Source organism: Mobula birostris, chromosome 1, assembly GCF_030028105.1.
Source record: "Mobula birostris isolate sMobBir1 chromosome 1, sMobBir1.hap1, whole genome shotgun sequence".
Lineage (NCBI taxonomy): Eukaryota > Metazoa > Chordata > Chondrichthyes > Myliobatiformes > Myliobatidae > Mobula > Mobula birostris.
The window spans coordinates 11808604-11834236 of NC_092370.1; the positions used below are offsets into that span (position 1 = coordinate 11808604).

At 41.3% G+C, this 25633-nt stretch overlaps 1 protein-coding gene across 7 annotated transcripts in view; it reads right to left on the reverse strand.

Moving 5' to 3' along the window:
• The window catches only part of clasp2 (cytoplasmic linker associated protein 2), a 358715-nt gene that overhangs the window by 41310 nt on the left and 291772 nt on the right, over positions 1-25633 (reverse strand). For 5 of the 7 annotated variants that reach the window (XM_072252438.1, XM_072252433.1, XM_072252410.1 and 2 more), the window contains 4 exons: positions 14235-14313; positions 11275-11418; positions 6945-7088; positions 1207-1316 (listed from right to left, as the gene is read on the reverse strand). In XM_072252438.1, coding sequence (XP_072108539.1) covers positions 1207-1316; positions 6945-7088; positions 11275-11418; positions 14235-14313 — 477 coding nt within the window. The remainder of the gene's footprint in view (positions 1-1206; positions 1317-6944; positions 7089-11274; positions 11419-14234; positions 14314-25633) is intronic. The other 2 variants (XM_072252430.1, XM_072252420.1) reach the window with 1 other exon arrangement.

Here is a 25633-nt window from a genome sequence, read left to right on the forward strand (position 1 = left end):
TTAACAGTTTTAATTACTAGGCAATTTTTGAAATGAAATTTGATGGCCATATTTAGCAGTATTATTCTGCCTAGTCCCGGCTATCCACTCCCAGATCATAGCCCCCTCATCCATGCACCTATTGAAACATCTCTTAAATGTTGCAATTGAACTCACATCCACCACTTTTGCAGGGCAGCTCGTTCCACACTGGCACCACCCTCAGAGCGAAGAGATTCCCTCCAGGTTCGCCTTAAATATCTTACCGTTAAGCCTAAACCAAGGACCTTAGTTCCAGTCTCACCTAACCTCAGAGTAAAAAGCTTGCACATATTCAACCTTTATCCAAATTCTTCATAATTCTGTATACCTCTATTAACTCCCCCCTCATTCTCCCATGCTCCAGGGAATAAAGTGCTAATCTACTTAACCTTTTCCTACAAGTTAGGTCCTCAAATCCAGGTAACATCTTTCTAAATTTTCTCTGCACTCTTTCAGGCTTATTCATATCCTTTCTGTAGGTGGCGACCAGAACGCCACACAATAGTCCAAACTATGTTTCATCATCTCATACAACTTCAACATAACATTGCAACTCTTGTACTCAATACTCCAATTTACTAAGGCCAATGTGCCAAAAACTCTCTTTATGACCCTATCTATCTGTGATGCAATCTTAAGGAGTTATAGATCTGTATTCCCAGATCCCTTTGTTCTACTGTACAGTGCCCTATCATTCACTGATGAGTCCTACCCTGGCTTGTCTTCCAAAAGTGTAACACCTCACATTTGTCTGCATTAAATTCCACCTGTTTCAACTATCTTCTCATAGCAAACCTGGTTCAAACCTGGCCGGATGATATCTGAACGATATCATCCGGCCCTTTTAATAAATCAACCCTTCAGAGTTTGGTGACATCGAACACCTCCTTCTTCGTAATATAGGCCTTCTCCGGATTATCCACGTACCCCTCCCTGAACTCACTTCTATGCACATATTTCATCATGGTCAATACAGGTGAAGTGTTCAGGTAGCGAACTGTGGCTTCCAATGCACTTCTTGGGTTATTTTGTTCAATCCATGTTCCTACATTAATCCACTTACTTGGACATGCACAAAATCTTTGACTATATATTTCAGACCATTCAAAATTTCTTGAAAACGTTCCACAAGACAATGTTAATTCATCAGTAACTAATTGCGCCCCTCCTCTATGTTCACCTTACCTTGGTGGTGGAGTATTCTGACTTGCACTGGTTGGTGAAGTAAGGGGACTGGTCCAACCTGCAGGTGAGCGTGGTGTGCTTCTGGCAACAGAGCTGTTTCCTGATCCCTGCTGATTTTAAAAAAATGTAAAATTATTTTGTCATGTATTTTTCCAATTGTTTCAAAAACACAAAATATCTTTTTTTAAAATATAAAAAGTATTCACCCCCCCCCCCCCGGAAGTTTTCACTTTTTATTGTTATACAACATTGAATCACAGTGGATTTAATTAATTTTTAACGCTAATCAACAGAAAAAGACACTTTTGTGTCAAAGTGAAAACAGATCTCTACAAAGTGATCTAAATTAATTACAAATATAAAACACAAAATAATTGATTGCATAAGTATTCACCACCTTCAAGTCAGTATTTAGAAGATGCACCTTTGGCAGCAATTACAGCCTTGAGTCTGTGAGGATAGGTCTCTATCAGCTTTGCACATCTGGGCACTGCAGTTTTTCCCCGTTCTTCTTTACAAAACTGCTCAAGCTCTGACAGACTGCATAGGGATTGTGAGTTAACAGCCCCTTTCAAGCCCAGCCACAAATTCTCAATTAGATTGAGATCTAGACTCTGACTTGGCCACTCCAGGCCATGAACTTTGTTGTTCTCAAGTCATTCGTGTGTAGCTTTCTTTGGCTTTATGCTTGGGATCAATGTCTTGCTGGGAAACAAATCTCCCAAGTCTCAGTTCTCTTGCAGACTGCATCAGGTTTTCCTCCAGGATTTCCCTGCATTTTGCTGCATTCACTTTACCCTCTACCTTCACAAGCCTTCCAGGGCCTGCTGCAGTGAAACATTCCCACAGCATGATGCAGTCACCACCATGCTTTATGGATAATGTATTTTTGATGATGTGTGATGTTTGGCTTACTCCAAACATTGCATTTAGTCTGATGGCCAAAAAACTCAATTTTGGTTTAATCAGACCACAGAACTTTCTTCCAGCTGACTTCAGAGTCTCCCACATGCCTTCTGGCAAATTCGAGCTGAGATTTCATTTGAGTTTTTTCCCAACAGTGGCTTTCTCTTTGCCACTCTCCCATAAAGCTGCAACTGTTGAAGTACCCAGGGAAAAGTTGTTGTATGTGCAGTCTCTCCCATCGCAGCCACTGAAGCTTGTAACTCCTCCAGAGATGTCATAGGTCTCTTGGTGGTCTCCCTGACTAGTCTCCTTTTTGCACGGGCACTCAGTTTCTGAGGACGGCCTGCTCTAGGCAGATTTACAGCTGTGCCATATTCTTTCCATTTCTTGATGATTGACTTAATGGTACTCCAAGGGATATTCAGTGCCTTGGAAATTTTCTTGTATCCATCTCCTGATTTGTGCTTTTCAACAACCTTTACACGAAGTTGCTTAGAGTGTTCTTTTGTCTTCACAGTGTAGTTTTTGCAACGATACTGATTCACAAGCAGTTGGACCTTCCAGGTATAGGTGTATTTTTATTACAATCAATTGAAACATCTTAACTCCACAAAGGTCTCCAAAAACAGAGCTCCATTTAACTAATTATGCAACTTCTAAAACCAGTTGGTTGCACCAGTGATGATTTGGTGTGTCATATTAAAGGGGGGGGGGAGGTGAATACTTCTGCAATGAATTATTTTGTGTTTTATATTTGTAATTAATTTAGACTCATTTTTGTAGAGATCTATTTTCATTTTGACACCAAAGAGTCTTTTTTTCCCGTTGACCAGTATCAAAAAGGCAAATTAAATCCATTGTGATTCAATACTGTAAAACAATAAAGCATGAAAACTTCCGTGGGGGGGGGTGGTGGTGAGTACTTCTTATTAGCCACTGTAACTCAGACGGTTCCTCAGGTTGTTATAGCCAGGGGTGGTAGTGGGGATAAGCTCCCACTATCTATAAAGTACTCGAAGTGGCATGTATCTCTAACAGCCTCTGACAGCTAAGTCCAACTCTTGGCTTAGCTCCTTGGCCTGGTGAAACTGTTTCTACTGACAAGAGAAGCAGCAAAGGCGGACGACTGGTGCTTCAAAACCAGTTGTTTGGGGCATGTGGGGCTCATCAGCCTTGGATGGCAGCCCACCTAGGAGAAGGAAAACTTTGATTGTAATCCTCCGCTGCCTTGTAGCCATACTCACTCATGGGAAAGGCTTCAGGAGTAGACCCTGAGGAAGAAATCCGGAGCTGGGGTTCCTATGGCAGTTTGATGTTGTTTACAACTTCACTCTGGCAACCTCTGCGACAACACTGGTGCCAAGCTGTATCGTCGCGTGCCCTTCCCTTGGACTACATCAGTGACGTGGGGGGGGGGGGGATTCCACCGCATGGGCAAGTTAGTTCTTCAAATCTTCCCACCCAGTCCTGCACCCTGGAGAGGACACAGTCCACCAGGGGTGCAAACCCATGATCCCCTAGGATTGATGGCTGCCTACTGGTAGTGTAACTCAGACACAACACACAAGGTAATATTATCACAAAGAAATTAACGAATATTATGTATTTACGACACAAGTCAAAAAGTAAACAGTATACATTACTGGCACTTCATACATGATGAGACCTGGGTGGTGGTACGAAATTCAGTAGTCTCAAGGCCTGGGAGAAGCAGCCATGTCCCAATCTAACAGTCCTTGTGCTAACGCTATTGTACCACCTGCCTGATAATGGGTGATGGGAGGGTTAAAGAGATTGTTGGACAAATTGGAGGGAACACTGACAAAGCCTGTATAACAGTGCTACAGATAAATATCTCAGATGGGTGGAAGGGAGACCCAATGAACAAATATGGTTTCAGCTGTGCTCTACTTTCTAAGTACTTTTCCTGCAGGAGAAAAACTTCAGATGAAATTATTCATGATGCTGTGCAAATGCTGTCAATGCTTGATTATATGTTCTTATGGTTATGTCCATGAACTCGACATCTCTGTGAAAGAAATGCAAGGGAAGGTTGCCTTGTAGAAGTGCTGGGCTGCACACACTCAGTGGCCACATTATTAGGTCCGGGAGGGAATCCAGGATGGTCTTCTGCTGCTGCTGCTGTAGCCCTTCCACTTCAAGGCTCAACATATTGTACGCTCCGAGATGCTCTTCTGCCCACCACTGTTGCAATGTGTGGTTATTTGAGTTACTGTCACCTTCCTGTCAGCCTGAACCAGTCCGGCCATTCTACTCTGACCTCTCTCATTAACAAGGCAATTTCACCCAGAACTGCCGCTCACTGGATGTTCTGCAGTTCTGTTTATCATGCAGGAAAAGTTAAGTTTTAGTCTCACAATTCTCTTTGAAAATAGAGAAATTTAAGGCAAATTGCAATGTAAACTAAAATTTCAAAGCAAGGAGGTCATGCTGAGGCTTTATAAGGCATTGGTCAGATTGCAATTGGAGTATTGTGAGTTTTTCTTTATCCGGAAGAGATGTGCTGGCATTGTGGAGGGCTCAAAGGAAGTTTATAAGATTGATCCCAGGAATGAGGAGCATTCGATGGCTCAATGCCTGCACTCGTTAGAGTTTAGAAGAAAGATGGGGGATCTCTTTGAAACCTGTTGAATGTTGAAAGGTCTAGATAGAGTGCAGAGGATGCTTCCTACAGTGGGTGACTCTAGGACTTGAGGGTACAGCCTTAGAAAGAGAGACGTCCATTTAGAGCAGTGATGAGGAGGAATTTCTTTAGCCAGCGGGTATTGAATCTGTGGAATTCATTGCCACAGATGGCTGTGGAGAAAAGTCATTGAGTATATTTAAAGCAGAGGTCTAAAGGTTCTTGGTTAGTCAGGGCATCAAAGGTTATGGTGAAAATGCAGGAGAATGGGGTTGACAGGGATAATAAACAAACCTTAATGGAATAGCAGAGCAGATTTGAAGGGCTGAATGGCCTAATTCTGCTCCTGTGCCTTATGGTCTTATTATGTCTTTAACATCCAGAAACCCACTGACCTCATCTTCTAATGCAATCGATGAGTGAGGCTCCACTCATTTGAGAGAATTCAAGACATTGCAAGAATATTGAGAGGGGAGAACTCCTTTCAATTATGATATACCTCAGAGCTGATATGTGGTGCCCAGAATGCAATCAACGTAGTCCATTGAATACCATATTGTAGACAAACCTATATCCTGCACAAAGCCAGCTACTTTCTTACTTTAGAATGAAATCTTGTTGGCTGTCTTTGAAAAGTAATTATATAGTGTCTCTTTTATGTAATAGGGAATGGCAAACGCCAAAATGAGCTGTTTGAGAGGGAATAGGTGACCGAAATGCAGATAGCAGCATCAGGCAGCCAGTTCAGCTGTCTCCTGATTATTCTCACACCCTAAGGGATTTTCCCTTTTAGATAGAGGGGTGAGAGTGATGACAGTTCATGGGGGAACAGCCAGAGCCAGAAAGTGGTTCAGCTATACGATGGGGAGAAGGAATACTGATAAAAAGATTTAGTAATTGAGAGATTACAATAGCAATGAATATGACTTTAAGATGCTGTGTTGCCCAAGCTTAAAATGGGATTAAAAGGCAGGATTTTAAAAGTTGATAATCTCAGGGTTACTCCTAGTATTACGTGCTAACAAGGACTGAAGCAGAAGGATGGGGAATTAGTGCATAGCTGATAGTTTAACATTCTGAATGTCTGGGACTCATTCTGGGACATGTACAAGTTGGAAAGTTTACACCTCAAAGGTGTATACTTGCCAAGGCAAGTATCCTCGCAAGGGAACTTGCTTTTGAGGAGGGTACTTTTGCAAAATGTTTTTTTTTTTGGCAAATGGATGGAAAATTGAGAGAAGAGCCAGGAAGGAGACTAGAAATGCAAGTTAGAAATTTAGTCAGTAAACCAAATAGGCAGTGGAAATATCTGCAAGGTCGGTCAGAGAACAGAAAGTTTAAAAAGTTAAATTAGAGTGCACTTTAACCGGATGCATTCTGCTCCAGCAAGGAGGATAAATAGCAGCATGAATGGATATACTCCGATTGTCATCAGAGAAATAAGCCTTCACTGACTAAGTAATCCAGAGTATTTGAAATTTAGAAAGGATAAATTAAATGGAAAAGGCAGTGGACTAAATTGGCAAATTGGTTTACGTTTGTCACATGTAGAGGTACAGTGGAAAAACTAATATTGCATATTATTCGTACAGAACAATTCATACAACAGAGCATTGAAGTGAAAGAATAGAATGATTACAACGGAAGTAATGAGAGCAGCCTGCAACAAGTCACCAGGCCTTGGTGCCATCTTCGATCCTTTTAAGAGGGGACGGCATTTTTTTTTCATTAGTTAGAAAGTATCTTGCTTTGGCAATCCATTGCATAAAATAAAGAAGGCACTACTGCAGCAAGGTGATCACTGCTATCAAATGAATATAGCGTAAGCACTAAGACCCTTCATGGAACTTGACAAAGATAGGTGCATAGGTGGGAGAGGTACGGAGGGCTATGGTATGGGTGTAGGTTGATGGGACTTGGCAGTTTAAATAGTTCGCTACAGACTAGATGGACTGAAGGGCCTGTTTCTGTGCTTTACTTTTCTATGACTCTATAGGTGAGGGGTACCATGTGGAAACCAAAGTCAATAGAACGTATGTTAGAGTTTCAAACCTTGCGGTCATAATTGAATCTGGCTTATTGAAGCAGTTAACTTTATCATAAATGTTTTAAATTTGCATGCACAACCTGCTTAACTGAACAAGGTTACGTTACCAGTAAAATGATTTAAGGACCAAAGCAAAAGTACCTGGATAGTATTGCCTAAACTGCGAAGGTGTGTTTGAAGAAGTTTGGTTGCTCCATCTTGGAATGTTTTAGGTAGGGCTCCAAGCAGCATGCTGAACTCTGGTGTGTTGAGTTGAAACAGGCATATTAAAACTGCCTGGGCAGCCTAAAAGAGAAAAGATTGTTTGAAGTAACACTGAGAGAAATTTAATTAAACCCATCACAATATTCATAATTTCAATTGCAGCTTTTCAATTATTGCTCAATATAAAAATGTATAGTATATGTATATTGAATAAATTAAAAATCATGCAAAAAACAGAAATAATACATAATAAAAAAGTGAGGTAGTGTTTACGGGTTCAATGTCCATTTAGGAATCGGATGGCAGGGGGAAGAAACTGTTCTTGAATCACTGAGCGTGTGCCTTCAGGCTTCTGTACCTCCTACCTGAAGGTAACAGTGAGAAAAGGGCATGCCCTGGGTGCTGGGTGCCCTTAATAATGGATGCTGCCTTTCTAAGACACTGCTCCTTGAAGATGTCCTGGGTACTTTGTAGGTTAGTACCTAAGATGGAGCCGACTAAATTTACAACCCTTTGCAGCTTCTCTCTGTCCTGTGCTTCGTCTTACCCTTCCTGAAGTCCACAATCAGCTCTTTTGTCATACTGACATTGAGTGCCAGGTTGTTGCCACGACACCACCCCACTAATTGGCATATCTCGCTCTTGTACACCCTCTCTTCTCCATCTGAGATTCTACCAACAATGGTTGTATCGTCAGCAAATTTATAGATGGTATTTGAGCTATGCCTAGCCACACAGTCATGGGTATAGAGAGAGTAGAGCAGTGGGCTAAGCACACACCCTTGAGGTGCACCAGTGTTGATCGTCAGCTAGGAGACGTTATCACCAATCCGCACAGATTGTGGTCTTCCGCTTAGGAAGTTGAGGATCCAATTGCAGATGGAGGTACAGAGGCCCAGGTTCTGTAACTGGGTGGCTAAAACTCCACAATGCTCCACATGTTATTTCACCAACCCTACTTCCAAACCTCTACATTCAATGCTGGAGGAGCACAGCAGGTCAGATAGCATCTACAAAACTGAATAAACAGTCAATGTTTTGGGCCAAGATCCTCCTTTGGGACTGGAAAGGAAGGGGTGACATGCCAGAATAAAAAGGTGGGGTGAGGAGAAGGCATTAGGTGAAGCCAGGCGGGTGGGAAAAATAAAAGGCTGGAAAAGGCTGGAGAGGAAGGAATCTGATAGCAGAGTGGATCAAAGGAGAAAAAGGAGGAGGAGGGGCACCGGGGGAGATGATAGGCAAGTAAGAAGAGGTAAGAGGCCAAAGTGGGAAATGGAAGAAGGGAGGGAAGAGGAATTTTTTTTTTTAACTGGAAGGCAAAAATCAATGTTCACGCCATCAGGTTGGAGGCAACTCAGTTAGAATATAAGGTATTGCTCCCCCACTCTGAGGGTAGCCTCATCGCGTCACAAGAGGAGGCCATGGACTGACATGCTGGAATGGGAATGGGAATTTTATATTCAATGCCCTGCCATATTTTATATTCTTCATTATCTTGTCCACCTGTGACTCCACTTTAAAAGAACTAAGCATTCATATTCCAAGGTCCTTCTGTTGTCCAACAGTAGCTGGGTCTTTACATTCAATGTAAAAGTCCCATCTTGATTTGTCCTTCCTAAATGTAACACTTCACACTTTTCTGAATTAAATTCCATTTGCCACAAATCAAGACCCACTGCAATTTGATAGTTTCTGCACTATAACTACTATTTTAGTATCAACTGCAAACTTATTCACTACTGCTCATATTTTCATCCATATCTTTAATATAGATGACAAATAACAGTGGGCCCAGCAACAACCATTGGGACACAATCACTAGTCACAGACCACCAGCTTGAGTACTCTCTCTCCACCATCACCCTCTGTTTCCTACCGGTCAGCTAACTTTGCATTTAGCTTGCTAGCTCTCCTTGGATGTTGTATAGTCCAGAGCAGACCGTGGCAGAACATTTAGCAAACAGTGATCAAAACTCATGAAATTTTAAGATGACTATGAATAAGGATAAGTGTGGATATTACAGGAGAATATAAAATTGAAAGAGGGCAAACGGTGAGAGAATTAGGCAGAAACTGGAATGAGCAGGCTTTTGACTCTTGCAGCTATTATACCAGCTTCTTAAAAGATAACAAAGATTATTCATAGTAAAGAGTTATTTTTCATTAGTGTTTTAAAATGCAAGACCATTCATTAGCTGCCCCAGCATCAAAGACATTTTCAAAAGACGAGGCCTCAAAAAGACAGAATTCATCATTAAGACTATAAGACCATAAAATATAGGAGCAGAATTAGGCCATTTGATCCAAAAATGGTCACATTACTCCACATAAGGCTTCACTAGTGCTTTATAAAGTTTCAACATTACATTCTTGCTTTAATATTCTAGTCTTCTTGAAATGAGTGCTAACATTGCATTTACCTTCCTCACCACAGACTCAACCTGCAAATGAACCTTTAGGAATCCTGCACAAGGACTCCCAAGTCCTTTTACGCCTCAGTTTTTTGTATTTTTTCTCCATTTAGAAAATAGTCAACTCTTTCACTTCTTCTACCAAAGTGCATGACCATACACTTCCCGACACTGTATTCCATCTGCTATTTCTTTGCCCATTATCCGAATCTGTCGAAGTCCTTCTGGTGCCTCTCTACTTCCCATAAACCACCTGCCCTTCCACCTATCTTCATATTGACTGCAAACTTTGCAGCAAAGCCATCAATTCCATCATCCAAATCATTAAAATATAATGTAAAAAGAATCAGTCCCAGTACAGGCCCCTGTGGAACACCACTAGTCATCAGCAGCCAACCATAAAAGGCTCCCTTTATTCCCACTCTTTGCCTCCTGCCAATCAGCCACTGCTTTACCCATGCTCGAATCTTTTCTGTAATACCATGGGCTAATTAGCTTGTTAAGCAGCCTCATGAGTGGCACCTTGACAAAAGCCTTCTGAAAATCCAAGAACACAACATCAACCAATTCTCCTTGATCCATCCTGCTTGTTATTTCTTCAAAGAATTACAACAGATTTGTCTGGCAAGATTTTCCTTTGAGGAAACCATGCTGACTATGGCCTAGTTGATCATGTGCCTCCAAGTACCACAAAACCTCATCCTTAATATTCGACTCCAACATCTTCCCAACCACTGAGGTCAGACTAACTGACCTATAGTTTCCTTTCTTCTAATTTCCAGTCCTCTGGCACTATGCCAGAGTCCAATGATTTTTTTGAAAGATCATTATTAATGTCTCCACAATCTCTTCAGCCACCTCCTTCAGACTTTTTAGTTTCCCAAGAACCTTCTCTCTAGATATGGTAACTTCACACACTTCATGACTTCTGACACCTGGAACTTCCACCATACTGCTGGTGCTTTCCACAGTGAAGACTGATGCAAAATTCTTATTCACGTCATCTACCATTTTGTTGTTTCCCATTACTACCTCTCCAGCATCATTTTGCAGCGGTCCGATATCCACTTGACTCTCTTTTACATTTTATGTATCTGAAGAAACTTTTGGTATCCTCTTTAATATTATTGGTTAGTTTACTTTTGTATTCCATCTTTATCTTCTTAATGACTTTTTAGTTGCCTCCTGTTGGTTTTTAAAAGCTCCTCAATCCTTTTAACTTCCCACTAATTTTTGCTCTAAGGACTCCCATCACCCAGGACATGCCCTCTTCTCAATGTTACCATCAACGAAGAGGTACATGAGCCTGAAAACACAAACAATGCTTGAGGAACAGCTTCTGTCCCTCTGCAATCAGATTTCTGAACAGACGACGAGCTCAATATTTACCTTCCTCAATGTATACTACTTCAATGTTTTTCTTTTTTTTGCTCTCTTTTTGCACTACTTATTTAGCTTGCTTTGCTTTCTTTTTTTATACTTATTATAATTTTAGTTTTTATTATTAGTTATGCAATGTACTGATGCCTCAAAACAACAACTTCATGCCAGTGATTTTAAGCCTGATTCTGGTTCTTCCAGCAGATTATTTGTTGTTCCAGGAGTTTGAAGCTCAGATGAACAGACTTAAGAATAGTCATGAAACTTCTGAACCAATGGCCTGAACAAACCTGATTCTGATTCAGGCATTTCAATTATATTGCTGTTTTGTTAAGCGAAATTTAAATGAATAAACTAATTGGGAAAAATGATTAAATTAACTGAAATAATCGTATATGCTTTGACAAATGTAAAGTGCCATAAGAACAAGTCAGGCCAAGAAAACAATACAAAGGTAAATCAGGTAAAGCAGGTACCTTTCGAACGTCAGAGCTCTTTGGCTCTGTTGTCCACGTGATGATTCGTGATACTGCCAGACGTGTTTCACTAGAGTTTACAAAATCTGCTGGCTCCATTTGTATCGTCAAGGTCTCAATGTATTTCAAAATGGCAACTTTCACCTGTAATTTGCAAAGCAAAAACTGAAAGTGCTTTTTCCACCTCATACATGTTGCCATAACTTACATAAAGTTAAAACAATGACAAATAATCAAGCATTAGTAAATAAATTTAGTTCAGAAATTCTCAAGGAAAAAACCATGAACAGGCAGTAAGTAGAGTAAAACCATAAAGACCTCACATTTTAATTGGAGACAAGTGAAAAGATCATTGTGTCACAGGCTGAGATTTTTAAGATTTTGCCAGATGACTGGAGGATGGTGAATGAGGTCCCTCTTTTCATATAGTATGGCAGAGAAAAGCCTGGTATGGCAGTATTACGAAGTTATTGAAAAAAAATTCTGAGGGACAGGATTCATGCACACTTGGAAAAACAGTGTTAATGAGCAGAGGGATCTTGGGGTCCAAGCTCATAGCTCCCTGTAAGTGGATAAATAGGTTGATTGGGTGGTAACAAAGGCATAAGGCATGTTTGCCTTTATTAGGCAAGGCACTGAATTCAGAAGTCAGAAAGTTATGTTGCAGCTTTGTAAAACTCTAGTCAGGCTGCATTTGAAGTATTGCATACAGTTCTGGTCGCCTCATTATAGGAAGAATGTTGAGGCCTTGGAGAGGGGGCAGAAAAGGTTTACCAGGATGCTGCCTGGATTAGAGGACATGAGCTATAATGAGATAATGAAATACAAGATTATGAGAGGCATATATAGAGTAGACAGACAGTATTTTTCCTCCAGGGTTAAAATGTTTGATACCAGAGGTGAGAGGGGGTAATTTCAAATGAGAAGCGAGATTTTTTACACAGAAAGCAGTGGGTGCCTTGAATGTGCTGACTGGGGTGGTGGTAGAGGCAGATATATTAGACTTTTAAGAGAAGTTCAGATAGATGAATGTGAGGAAAACAGAAGGATATGGACATTGCATTGGCAGAGGGGATTAGTTTAGTTAGCCTTTTGATTATTCATTTAATTGGTTCAGCACAACAGGCTAAAGGGCCCCTTCCTGTGCTGTATTGTGCTTTGTTCTATGTGATCTGAGATGGCCGTCATGGCTGTGTCAACCAAGGACATAGCTGTCAATTTGATTGAATTTTTTGAGTAATTAACAAAGAGCAATGATGAGGGGAGGGAAGTATAGTAGATGTGGTCTACATGGACTTTAAAACGGCCTTTGACAAGGTCTGTCCTGGTAGATCTGTCCAAAAGGTTAGGGCCCATGATGTCAAGTAGGATCCAAAATTGGCTTAGTAATAGAGGACAGAAGATAACAGTAGAGGGTCATATTCATGGTTAGATGTCTGTGACTAATGTTATTCCACAGCGATCAGTGCTCTTGTGATATATGTGAATGATTTGCACATGGATGCAGGAGGTATGATTGTTCACCATTGCTGGATTAGACTGTATAATTGTTTTTTTTGCAGCTTAGCTTTTATGCCTACTAATGTTTTAATGTAACGACCTATATACATGTAACTGTTTAGACCGTAAGACTATAAGACATAGGAGCAAAATTAGGCCATTTGGCCCATTGAGTCTACTCTGCCTTTCAATCATGGCTGATCCTTTTTTTTCTCTCCTCCTTTTCTTGTGATCATATATGCAATTGTTTACTGTGCACCTTCATGGTTACAGTCCTTTGCGAGTTCTGGAAAGTTCTCTGGTATTGTATTATTTCAATAGGGGCCATCTGATTGGTTGACTTATCTGCAAATCTCTTATCCATGGGGTATAAGAAGAGTTGACAACTCTGGCCAACATCTTTAGTCTTTCTTTCTCTGTTCTTAGCTAATAGACTTTTGCAGCTGTACATTTGGAATTCTCTTTGATCTTTGGAATTCATGTGTTGGGCTTCCTTCACCAGTAACAGGGATGGTCCTGGAATTTCTTCATCCTCTTCCAATTAGCTGCTCATTTGTCTTTGACTGTTTAGAACTAGATTTGACAGACTATAGAACTTCAATTTTATGACAATTTGTTTGTTACTTGCAGTTTGCACTTATTAATATACAGCCGTATACAGCTGCACTGTAGTTAGGACTGGCTCCCCAAATGAAAATATGTCTTTCAGCACTCCTTGAATAGGGTAGCACTGAACCCTGACCCCGATCTGTGAAGGACATTGTGGTGGCTGACCTCCCCATGGTAAACAAAGTCATGCACAGGCATTCTCCGTTTGGGGAACCCATCCAGATATGTGGATCCTGGATACCGCCAATAGACAACCCCTAAAGAGAACATCATACTTGAAATGAGTGATTGCACGAATACTACTAGCCCTTCAGGGTTGGTTCATCAATGTAATGACAATGGTGGAATGAGTGATAGGCTGGAAAATGAAGTTATTGACTATGGTGAAATGTGACTCTGACAACTCTGCTGGTGCTGATGGCCTGAATTGCCCAATGGATATCTAATTATGAGCTATATTAATAAATGAATAAAACAATGCAATTTCCATAGCTACCTTGGCTATCAGACATGAAAATAAGTTAATATTCAGAGCTCTGTTGCAGCAATATTAAATTACATAGGCTCTGGCATCAGAAGTGGTACAAAATATTCCTTGGTGACACGATGGATAAATGGATAGCTGTGTTATATCTTGGCAGTAAGACATATTCAGTTCTACTATTTGATTTATTAAAGAACAGCAAAGTATGAACAATAAAAGAAAGTGAAAAGCAAGACTAAGGTTTGATTTCCTGAAAGCTGCCTGTATTGGAGTTCATGGAAAGAAAGGCAGATGATCTGGAAAGCTGAGTCCATTGTGCAAGTTACAACTGCAAAATGCAATGATGATTTCTGTATTTACAACTAACCTTCAAATTTGGAGTCTGTGTCTGATCAACTGTGAAACGCATCAAAATGCTGAACTGAAGGTCATTTGGGAACGACTCCCTGCAAAACAAGATTTATAAGAAGTGGTGTCAGCTCATTGACATTCTTATCTTTTAACATCTCACTGCAATTACACACCACAACTTTCAATGTTGTTTTCTTCTATGTTTCTGCAAAGACTAATTAATAAATAATAATTGCACAGCATTTGTCAATAAAATCCATTTGTACTGCAATTCTCCAAAGTATACTACTTCGCTCATTCTGTAGACTGACAATTCAATTGGCCAGTTGAATCACAGCCTGGTATGGAAACACCAATGCCCTTGAATGGAAAATCCTACAAAAAATAGCGGATACAGCTGAGTTTCTCCTCAGAATTGAGTACATCCACACAGAGCACTGCCGCATTCATCATCGAAGACCCTCACACCACCAGGTTCAGGAACAGCTATTACCCCTTAACCATCAGGCTCCTGAACCTGAGGGATAACTTCATTTGCCCCATCACTGAACAATTCTCAAAACCTATGCACTCACTTTCAAGGACTCTTCATCTCATATTCTCAATATTTATTGCGATTTATTTATTTATTCACCTGTCCATTCCCCTTTGTATTTGCACAGTTTGTTGTCTTTTGCATATTGGCTGTTTGCCATCCATGGAAAAGAGTAAACAGTTGAAGTTTTGGCCCAAGATCCTTCATCAGGACTCAAGAATCCAGCATTTTGTGTGTGTTCCAGCATCTGCAGGTTTTCACTTGTAAGGACATGTTTGGCACAACTTTGTGGGCCAAAGGGCCTGTATTGTGCTGTAGGCTTTCTATGTTTCTATGGTTTGTTTTTGGTTACTTGTCCAGCCTGTTCAGTATGGACTTTTAATTGATTCTATCTCATTTTTTGTATTTACTCTGACTGCCCCTGCAAGAAAACAAATCTCAGGGCTGTATATGTGCTTTTATAATAAACTTACTTTAAACTTTGAATTCTCTGGGCGAGTACTCAGGATGTGCGCAGCACAACTAGCAGGTGTGTTTACTGACATTTTTAATCCCTCCCTCTCCCAGTGTAGAGTGCCCTCCTACTTCAAAAAAAGACCAAGGTAACATGCCTGAATGACTGGCATCCTGTCACACTCACCCCAATAATAAGCAAATACTTTCAGAGGCTGGTCAAGGATTACATCTGCAGCTTGCTATCACCCAAACTGAACCCCCTACAATTCACCAACCGACACAACCGTTTGACAGACGACACAATAGCCACTGCTCTATATACCGTCCTTACACATCTGGAGGAGGATGCTTACGTGAGAATGCTGTTCTTGGACTACATTTCAGCATTCAACACCATAATTCCATCCAAGCTCGACAAGAAGCTCAAAGACCTCGGCCTTGACCCTGCCTTGTGCAGCTGGATCCTGGACTTCCTGTCAGATCGCCGGCAGGTGGTAAGAGTTGACTCCCTCACCTCCACCTCTCTGACCCTCAATACAGAAGCCCCTCAGGGCTGCGTACTGAGTCCCATCCTTTACTCCCTGTATACCCATGACTGTGTTGCCACTCACAGCTCTAATCTGCTAATTAAATTTGCTGATGACACTACATTGATTGGCCTTATTTCAAACAATAATGAGGTGGCCTACAGGGAAGAAGTCATCTCTCTGACACAGTGGTGTTAAGAAAACAACCTCTCCCTCAATGTCGCAAAAACAAAGGAGCTAGTTGTGGATTACAGGAGGAATGGAGACGGGCTAACCCCTATTGACATCGATGGATCTGGGGTTGAGAGGATAAACAGCTTTAAGTTCCTCTGCATCCACATCACCGAGGACCTCACGTGGTCTGTACCACCAGCTGTGTGGTGAAAAAGGCACAACAGCGCCTTTTTCACCTCAGACGGTTGAGGATGTTTGGTATGGGTCTCCAAATCCTAAGAACTTTCTACAGGGGCATAATTGAGAGCATTCTGACTGGCTGCATCACTGCCTGGTATGGGAACCGTACCCTCCTCAATTGCAGGACTCTTCAGGACATTTACAAGGACAGGTGTGTAAAGAGGGCCCAAAGGATTATTGGGGACCCAAGTCACCCCAACCACAAACTATTCCAGCTGCTACCATCCGGGAAGTGGTACTGCAGCATAAAAGCCAGGACCAACAGGCTCCGGGACAGCTTCTTCCACCAGGCCATCAGACTGGTCAACTCACGCTGATTTGAGTGTACTCTATATTACACTGACAGTTCTATTTATTATAAATTATTATAAATTACTATGATTGCACATTTAGATGAAGACAAGTAGTAAAAACCTTTACATTACTTTATTGAAGGATGTAAGAAATAAAGTCAGTTCAACTCTTTTCACGTGTAAGTGAACCTTCATGGAATATACAACAGCACAGCACAGTAAAAAACCCTACAAGACATCATGGCCTACTCCAAGATCAATCTAAGCCTTCCCTCCTACATAGCCCTTCATTTTTCTATCATCCGTGTGCCTATTTAAGAGTTTCTTAAAAGTCCCGAGCATATCTGCCTCTCCCACCTCACCCTGGTGTGTGCTGTCAATCAACAGCATTCAGATGCTAATCATCTTACCTCATCGCCACGGCACTGCCATTGATCGGAATAAGCTGCAGATGGTTGTAAAAGTAGTCAGCTCCATCATGGGCACTAGCCTCTGTAGTATCCAGGACAACATCAAGAAGCCATGCCTCAAAAAGGCAAAGTTCATCATTGAGGACCCCTTTCACCCAGGACAATCCTCTTCTCATTGCTACCATCAGGAAGGAGGTGCAGAAGCCTGAAGGCACACACTCAGGAACAGCTTCTTCCTCTCTGCCATCCGATTTCTGAATGAACACTACCTCACTACTTTTTTATTTCTATACCTTTGCATTATTTAACTATTTTATCTATAGAGTCAATAAGAAGTATTCACCCCCCCCAAAAGTTTTTATGTTTTATTGTTTTACAACACTGAATCCCAGTGGATTTAATTTGGATTTTTTTGACACTGATCAACAGAAAAAGACTCTTTCGTGTCAAAGTGAAAACAGATGTGTACAGAGTGATCAAAATTAATCACAAATATACAGCACAAAATAATTGACAGCATAAATATTCATCCCCTTTAATTCAGTATTTAGTAGTTCCACCTTTGGCAGTAATACAGCCTTGAGTCTGTGTGGATAGATCTCCATCAGCTTTGCACATCTGGACACTGCAATTTTTCCCCATTCTTCTTTAAAAAATTGCTCAAGCTCAGTCAGATTGCATGGGGATTGTGAGCCAACAGCCCTTTTCAAGTCCAGCCACAAATTCTCAATTGGATTGAAGTCTGGACTCTCGTTTAGCCACTGCAGGATATTAACTTTGTTATTTTTAAGCCACTCCTGGTCAGCTTTGGCTTTATGCTTGAGGTCATTGTCTTCCTGGAAAACAAATCTTGTCCAAAGTCGCAGTTCTCTTGCAGGCTGCATCAGGTTATCCACCAGGATTTCCCTGTATTTTGCTGCATGGTGCAGCCACCACCGTGCTTCACTGTAGGAATGGTGTGTTTTTGATAATGTGCAGCATTTGGCTTAGTCTGATGGCCAAAAAGTTCAATTTTAGTTTCATCAGACCATAGAACCTTCTTCCAGCTGACTTCAGAGTCTCCTACATAATTCTGGCAAACTCTAGCCGAGATTTCATGTGAGATTTTTTTCCAAAAGAGCCTTTCTCTTGGCCATTCTTCCATAAAGCTGTGACTGGTAAAGCACCCAGGCAACAGTTGTTGCTTGTGCAGTCTCCAATCTCAGCCACTGAAGCTTGTAACTCCTCCAGAGTTGTCATAGGTCTCTTGGTAACTTCTCTCACTAGCCCCCTTCTTGCACGGTCACTCAGCCTGCTCTAGGCAGGTTTACAGCTTTGCCATATTCTTTCCATTTCTTGATGAATGACTTAACTACTCCAAGGGATATTCAGTAACTTGGAAATTTACTTGTATCCATCTCCTGACTTGTGCTTTTCAATAATCTTCTCGTGGAGTTGCCTGGAGTGTTCTTTTGTCTTTTTTAACAAGGATACTGATTCCACAATGGTTGGACCTTCCAGTTATAGGTGTATTTTTACTACAATCAATTGAAACACTTTGATTGCATACGGTGATTGCCATTTAAATAATTATATGACTATTGAAACTAATTGGCTACACCAGTGATGATTTGGTGTGTCATATTAAAAGGGGTGAATACTTATGCAATCAATTATTTTGTGATTTATATTTGTAATTAATTTAGATCACTTTGTAGAGATCGGATTTCACTTTGACAGGAAAGGGTCTCTTTCTGTCGATCAGTGTCAAAAAAAGCCAAATTAAATCTACTGTGATTCAATGTTGTAAAACAATAAAACATGAAAACTTCCAAGGTGGCGGGAGTGTGAATACATTTTTGGCACTGTATATACTTACTGTAATTCAGTTTTTTTCTCTATTATGTATTGCATTGTACTGTTGCAGCAAAGTTAAAAAAATTCACAGTATACTGTATGCTAGTGATATTAAACCTGATTCCGATTGGCTCACAGTACAATTCTGAAATAATTTCAGACTTAAAGTATCTTCACCAATGCAGGCTGCCCTAGTGATGGCAGTGGTGAGGAAATACAGCATTCCATTGCTTGGGAGACTGTGGATTTGCTAGCAGGGCAAGGAGATGGATGTGCATCCTTATCTCAATTGATTGCAAGTAGCTGCACAACAGAGGGCTGTCCTAGGACACAAACTGAGACAGATACTGGATGCTGCTAGAAGACCATCAACTCAGTGCAAGGCTCCCTTCAGTCTGCCCAAGACTTGCTGGTTTTCCAGCACAGCGAGATGTCTGAAATGGAATACTGCACCCTGGCACACACCAAGCTGTAGGAGTATGGGCTGAGGAATGCACTGAATACACAGTATAGCAACCGCAAAGACTCTGTAAAGACCACAGCCTGATCTCCTTCCCCTCCAGCACAGGGAGGGGCTCAGGTGGGTGGGGAAGCCCCTTAAACACTGAAAATGTCCAACACCCGAGGGACCACAACCAGCAAGAGTACCACAGTCTAATAAAAAATTGTTAACACAAGTGTATTGGTAGTGGCCAAACTGGAGTTGCGGTGGGCGGGGAGGTGGGAACCAGAGCAGATAGAATTGAAATCAGAATCAGATTTAATATCACTTGCATGTATCATGAAATCTGTTGTTTTGCGGTAGCAATACATGATAATAAAAGCTATAAATCACGGTAAGAAGTACATATAGAAAAGACAAATTAAATAAGCAGTGCAAAAAAAGAGGGAAAAATACAGAGTGGTTGTGGGGAAAGATGGGGTTAAGCCTCCATACAAACTCAGGAATTGAAAGATTGAGCATGGTGGGACTAAAGTTCTGAGTTATGTACTTTTACCATGCAAGGAGTATTGTAGGAAAAGTGGATAAACTTAAGGCATGGGTCAGCACGTGGAATTACAACATTGTAGCCATTCATGAGACTTGATTGTGGGAGCAGGACTGGCAGCTTAATGTTCCAGGAATGAGTGGGAGGGATTAGTGGGAAAATTAGAGGATTGGGAAGCTTTCAGAAGGGAAAGAAGGGAAAGAGGGAGAAGAAGGGAGTGGTAGTGATAGGGGCCTCAATAGGGGAAAAGACAGGAGATTCTGTGCACATGAATGGGACACTTGGATGGTACGTTGCCTCCCAGGTGCCAGAGTTAGAGAGTTCTGGAGAACAGCCAGATTTCTTGGTACATATTCATACCAATGACACAGGAAGGAAAAGCAAAGAAGTCCTGAAGGAGAATTTAAGAGAGCTAGGCAGAAATGTGGGAAGCAGAACCTCCAGGGTAGTAAGTTCTGGATTGCTACCTGTGTCACACGCCAGTGAGTGTAGAAACAAGATGATTTGGCAGATAAATGTTGTGGCTGAGAAGCTGGGCAGGGCGTCAGGTTCTTGGATCATTGGGATCGCTTCTGGAGGAGATACGAACTGTACAAAAAAAGTGATGGATTGCACCTGAATCCGATGGGGACCAATATTTTTCTGGGCAGGTTTGTTAGAGATGCTGGGTAGGGTTTAAACTAATTTGGCAGGGGGGTGGGAATGGAGTGAAGGGAGTTTGGATAGGATGGATGGTTAAAAAAAGCAAAGACAGTGTGAGTAAGACTGTCAGGAAGGGCAGGCAGATGATAGGACAAAATTGCAGCCAGCAGGGTGAGTATCAGTGCATTAGGGATGCAGAATTGAAAAGGGTAGCAAATACAGTATTCAAGTGTTATATCTCAATGCACGGAGTATAGGAAATAAGGTGGATGATCTTGTTGCTCTTCTACAGATTGCCATGTATGATGTTGTGGCAATCACTGGATCATGGTTGAGGGATGGTTGTATTTGGGAGCTGAATGTCCAAGCTTACGCATTGCATCAGAGGTATAGGAAAGTAGGTGGGGTGGGGGGGTGGTGTGATTCTGCTGGTAAAGAATGGCATCAGATCAGCAGAAAGATGTGACATAGGTTCAGAAGATGCTGAATTCTTGTTGGCTGAGTTAAGAAACTGCAAAGGTAAAAGGACCCTGATGGCAGTTATATATAGGCCTCCCAACAATAGCTGGGATTTGGACTACAAATTACAACGGGAAATAGAAAAGGCAATATTGTGATAGTTATGGGAGATTTTAACTTGCAGGTCGATTTGGAAAATCAGGTTGGTAATGGATCTCAAGAGAGTGAGTTTGTTGAATGCCTATGAGATGGCTTTTTAGAGCAGGTTGTCATTAAGCCTACGAGGGGATCAGCTATACTGGTTGGGCGTTATGTAATGAACTGCAGGTGATTAAGAGAGCTTAAGGTAAAAGAACTCTCAGGAGACGGTGATCACAATATGATTGTGTTCAACTTGAATTTTGATAGGGAGTAAGTAAAGTCTGATGTACCAGTATCTTAGTGGAGTGAAGGAAATTACAGTGGTACGAGAGAGGAGTTGGCCAAAGTAAATTGGATGGAGATGTTGGCAGGGATGACAGCAGAGCAGCAATGGCTTGCGTTTCTGAGAAAAATGAGGAGGGCACAGGATATATGTATTCCAAAAACAAAAAAATACTCAAATGGCAAAAAAGTACAACTGTAGCTGACAAGGGAAGTCAAAGCTAATGTAAAAGCAAGAGAGGGCATACAACAAAGCAAAAATTAGTGGGAAGATGGAGAATTGGGAAGCTTTTAAAAACCTACAGAGCTCAACTAAAAGAATCATTAGGAGGGAAAAGATGAAATATGAAAGCAAGCTAGCAAACAATATCAAAGTGGATAGCAAAAGCTTTTTCAAGTATGTAAGAAATAAAAGAGAGATGAGAGTGCATATAGGACCACTACAAAATGAAGCCAGAGAAATAATAATGGGGGGTAAGGAGATGACGAGTGAACTAAATGAGTATTTTGCATCAGCCTTCACTGTGGAAGACTCAAGATATTGTTGTGTGTGAAGGAAGAGAAGTGAGTGCAGTTACTATTACAGGGAAGAAGGTGCTCAAAAAGCTGAAAGAACACAAGTCAGCCAGACCAGATAAACCGCACCCAAGGGTTCTGAAAGAGGGAGCGATAGAGATTGTGGGGGCATTAGTACTGATCTTTCAAAAATCATTCGACTCTGGCATGGTGCCAGAGGACTGGAAAATTGCAAATGTGACTCCACTCTTTAAGAAAGGAGGAAGCCAGCAGAAAGGAAATTATAGAACAGTTAACCCAACCTCAGTGGTTGGGAAGATGTTGGAGTCAATTGTTAAGGATGAGGTTATGGGGTACTTGGTGATATGGGACAAAACGGGACAAAGTTACCATTGTTTCCTTCAGGGGAAATTTTGCCTGATGAACCTGTTGGAATTCATTGAGGAGATTACAAGTAGGACAGATAAAGGGGAAGAAGTGGGTATTGTATATTTGGGCTTTCGGAAGGTCATTGATAAGCTGCCACACATGAGGTTGCTTACAAAGTTAAGAGCCCATGATACTACAAGAAAATGACTGGCATGGTTACAGCATCAGCTGATTGACAGGAGGCACTGAGTGGGAATAAAAGGATCCTTTTCTGGCTAGTTGCCAGTGATTAGTGGTGATCAACAGGAGTCATTGCTGGGACCACTTCTTTTAATGCTGTGTAATCAATGATTTAGATGATGGAATAGATGGCTTTGTTGACAAGTTTGCACATGACTGCAAGACTGGTGGAGGGGCAGGTAGTGTAGTGGAAACAGGTAGTCTGCAAAAGGATTTAGACAGATTAGGAGAATGGGCAAGAGAGTGGCAAATGAAATACAATGTTGGAAAATGCATGGTCATGCACTTTGGTAGTAGAATTAAATGTGCAGACTATTTTCTAAATAGGGAGAAAATCAAAAAATCTGAGATGCAAAGGGACTTGGGAGACTACTAGACAGGTATATGGAGGAATTTAAGGTGGAGGGTTATATGGGAGGCAGGGTTTGAGGGTCGGCACAACATTGTGAGCCGAAGGGCCTGTACTGTGCTGTACTATTCTGAGTTCTATGTAGATCAGACTGAAGGTTAACCTGCAGGTTGAGTTGGTGGTGAGGAAGGCAAATGCAATGTCAGCATTCATTTCAAGAGGTCTAGAATACAACAGTAGGGCTGTGATGCTGAAACTTTATAAGGTTGTGGTAAGGCCTCATCATGAGTATTGTGAACAGTTTTGGGCTCCTTATCTAAGAAAAGATGTGCTGGCATTGGAGAGGGTTCAGAGGAGGTTGAAAAGGATAATTCCAGGATTGAAAGGGTTATCACCTGAGGAACGTTTGATGGCTTTGGGTCTGTACTTGCTGGAATTCAGAAGGATGAGAGGGGATCTTATTGAAACCTTTCGAATGTTAAAAGGCCTAGACAGAGGAGATATGGAAAGGATGGTTCTCATGTTGGGGGAGTCTAGGACTAGAGGGCACAGCCTCAGGATAGAGGGGCATGCATTTAAAGCAGAAATGCAGAGAAATTTTATTTACCAGAGGGTGGTGAATTGCGGAATTTGTTACCACAGGCAGCTGTGGAGGCCAGGTTGATAGCTGTATTTAAGGCAGAGAATGATAGGTTCTTGATTGGACACGGCATTAAAGGTTATGGCGAAAAGGCTGGGGAGTGGGGCTAAGGAGGGGGAAAAGAGGATCAACCATGATTGAATGGCTCAGCAGACTTGGGGGTCAAATGGCCTAATTCTGCTCCTACGTTTTATGATCTAAGTACCAACAGAAGGCATTTAAAAAAAGTAATTAAGGTAAAAATGGAATATGAAAGTAAGCTAGCCAATAATATCAAAAAGGATATCAAAAGTTTCTTCAGATACATCACGTATATAAGACATGTGAGAGTGGATATCAGATAGCTGGAAAACGATGCAGGAGAGGTAGTAATGGGAGACAACGAAATGGTGGACAAACCATATAAGTATTTTGCAAATGTTTTCTCTATGGACACTAGCAGTATGGTGGAAGTTCCAGGTGTCATGGGGTCATGAAGTGTATGCTTTTGCCATTACTAGGGAGAAGGTTCTTGGGAAACTGAGAGTTCTGAAGCTAGTCTGAAGAGATTGTGAAGCATTAGTAATGATCTTTCAAGAATCTCTAGATTCCGGAATGGGTGGAAGACTGAAAAATTTCAAATGTCACTCCACCCTTTAAGAAGGGAGAGAGGCAGAAGAATGGAAACTTAGGCTAGTTAGCCTGAACTCAGTGGTTGAGAAGATATTGGAGTCGATCGTTAAGGATGTACTCATAGTGTACTTGGAGGCACATGATAAAATAGGTCACAGTCAGCATGGTTTCAAGGGAAAATCTTGCCTGACAAATCTGTTGTAATTCATTGAAGAAATAACAAGCAGGACAGACAAAGGAAAATTGGTTGATATTGTGTACTTGGAATTTCAGAAGGGCTTTGACATGGTGCCAACACATGAGGCTGCTTAAAAAGCTATGAGCCCATGGTATTACAGGAAAGATTTCTGGTTGGCTGCTGGTGACTAGTGGTGTTCCAGAGGGGTCTGTGTTGGGACTGATTCTTTACATGTTGTATATTAATGATTTGAATGATGGAACTGACGGCTTTGTTGCAAAGTTTGCGAATGATATGAAGATAAGTGGAAGAGCAGGTAGTTTTGAGGCAGTGGAGAGACAACAGAAGGACTAGACACATTCGCAGAATGGGCAAAGAAATGGCAGATGGATTACAGGTTCAGGAAGTGTATGGTCGTACACTTTGGTAGAAGAAATGAAAGGGTTGACTATTTTCGAAATGGTGAGAAAATACAAAAATACAGCGGTTCAAAGGGACTTGGAAATGCTTGTGCAGGATACTCATTTGAAGTACTGCGATTTTGGGTCCTTATCTTAGAATGTGCTGAAACTGGAGAGGGTTTAAAGGAGCTTCATGAAAATTATTCCAGGTCAGAAAGGCTTATCATATGTCTGACGTCTCTTGGCCTGTATTCATTGGAATTCAGAAGAATGAGGGGTGACCTCATTGAAACCTATCGAATGTTGAAAGGCCTTGATAGAGTGGATGTGGAGAGGATGTTTCCTGTGGTGGAGGAGTCTAAGACCAGAGGACACAGCCTCAGAATAGAGGGATGTCTTTTTAGAACAGAGATAAGGAGGAATTTCTTTAGACAGAGAGTGGCAAAATTATGGAATTTGATGCCACCGGCAGCTGTGGAGGCCAGGTCTTTATGTATATTTAAGGCAGAGGCAGAGGCATGAAGGTATACGGGGAGAAGACAGGAGATTGGAGTTAAGAAGAAAATTGCATTAGCCCTCATGAAATGGTGGAGCAGACTCAATTGGCCAAATGGCCTAATTCTGCTCCTATAGATATGGTTTTATAGTCTAAAGTGGGTGGAATGGCATTGAATAGTAAGGGAACATGGTTTCAATGAGATCCACCCTTATCCTTCTGAATTCCAGCGAGTACAGACTTGGAGCCATCAAACGTTCCTTGTATGATAGCCCTTTCATTCCTGGAATCATTCTTGTGAATCTCCTCTGGACCCTCTCCAATGCCAGCATATCTTTTCTAAGATCAAAATCAGGTTTATTATCACCGGCATGTGTTGTGAAATTTGTTAACTTAGCAGCAGTAGTTCAATAAAATATATAATATAGAAGGAAAAAAACCCAAAATAATAAAAAATAAATAAATAAATTATGGTTTTAATGAAGTCGGTAACAACTTCAGCATACTCATCTGGGTTCGAAGATGAATCCCTGAATACAGTCCAGTCCACTGATTCAAAGCAGTCCTGTAGACACTCCTGTGTTTCCCTTGTCCATATCTTCTTGGTCCTCACTACTGGTGCTGCAGTCT